We start from the raw sequence: 1,290 nt of genomic DNA, 5'->3' as shown, positions 1-1,290 counted from the left end.
GACTGTCAAGGAGGAGCTTGAGGTGTTAAAGTGTATAAAAGGTCGCAAAATCCTTGTTTCAGTGGGGTGTTTATGCAGGAGCTATCCCGACACTACCCCGACGGCATGGCTTAACAGCATCATGCTAAATTTGATTTCTTTGAATCACCGGCCTCGATCTCCCCCATCCCGGTGCCCCCCCGGTCCCTTGGACCCCTCAATCCCGCCCGGGTGTCCCGGTCCCCCCTCACCGGCCCCGAGCGTTCCCCGGCCCCGATGCTCCCTCGGCCCGCTCCCCCCGGCCCCTCGGTCCCCCCGCTCCCCCTCACGGGCCGCAGCGATCCCGCCCAGCGCGGGAGCAGCCGCCGCGCCGCCGCCATGTCCGACCGCGATCACGTGACCGCGCCCGCCCCCCGCACGTGACACGGGCGGTCACGTGGCCGAGCCGCCCACGTGGAGCCCGAACCGGAGCCGGGGCTCGGCCCCTCCGTGTCGTTCGTCCCTCATCCCCTCCATCCTCTCATCCCCTCCGTCCCCAGCCCCTACCTGTGCCCAGGCGCCGTCCCTGGGCGCTCCCGTCGTGTCGTACTGCGGCATGTTTCGCTCTGGCCCCGGCACTGCCCGGCCCCGCGCCCGCCGCGCACTTATAGGATGGGTTTATCCGGTGGCCCGGGCGCTGAGTAAACACGGCGCTGTTTGTTTTGGACGGGCCCCCGCGCTGCGACAGAGGTTACCGGCGTGATGGGGTTGAGAGGCAAAGCGGCCGTGGCTCTCTTGTCCCTTTTCGGTGTCTAACGGCGTCATCGCGGGGCCGGGTGATGCTCCTGTGAGGGACTCCTGGCAGGCGGTCAGGATGTTTGTCCATTGAGAAACAGCCCAGGGGCTCTGTTCTGGCAGCTTTTGCTTGTGCTGGGTGGGACAGTAACAAAACAAAGCCTGTTTGCAGCGTTGTGGGTCCTCCACATCCACCCGGGCTGCTCTGGTGAGGAGTTTCATCACTCGGAAAGTTCAGCCCTCTGTGGAGAGGTTCAACATCCACGCTGGAAATCTGCTCTCAATCAAACAGCAGAAGTTCAGCTCAGAACAGTGGCTTTTCTTCAATTCACTAAGAACAAAACCTCTTCTCCTTGTAGCTGTCCCCACAGGATATAAATAAAAGTTTGTGGATGGATTTGTATTAGATTGTGTTTTTTGTGTAGATCTCTTCCAACAAGCTTCTGTTGCATTTATTTGTGATGAAAGAGGTGATCACAACTGTTCCAATCAACACCAAGGGAATACAAGGCAGAAGGGATTAGAGGAGACCTTCTC

The 1,290-nt window shown here is 60.0% G+C and overlaps 1 protein-coding gene across 1 annotated transcript in view; it reads right to left on the bottom strand.

Moving 5' to 3' along the window:
- The window catches only part of HMGCL (3-hydroxymethyl-3-methylglutaryl-CoA lyase), a 6,090-nt gene extending 5,497 nt beyond the window's left edge, over positions 1–593 (bottom strand). The window contains exon 1 of the mRNA XM_017836540.1: positions 526–593. Within this exon, the coding sequence (XP_017692029.1) occupies positions 526–576 (51 nt within the window). The 5' untranslated portion in view covers positions 577–593. The remainder of the gene's footprint in view (positions 1–525) is intronic.
- Between the last annotated feature and the right edge of the window lie 697 nt (positions 594–1,290).

The sequence above is a fragment of the Lepidothrix coronata genome, unplaced genomic scaffold, assembly GCF_001604755.1.
Source record: "Lepidothrix coronata isolate B3197 unplaced genomic scaffold, Lepidothrix_coronata-1.0 Scaffold279, whole genome shotgun sequence".
NCBI classification, from domain to species: Eukaryota; Metazoa; Chordata; class Aves; order Passeriformes; family Pipridae; genus Lepidothrix; species Lepidothrix coronata.
Note: the sequence above shows the minus strand (reverse complement) of the source record. Positions and strands in the feature narration are given on the sequence as shown.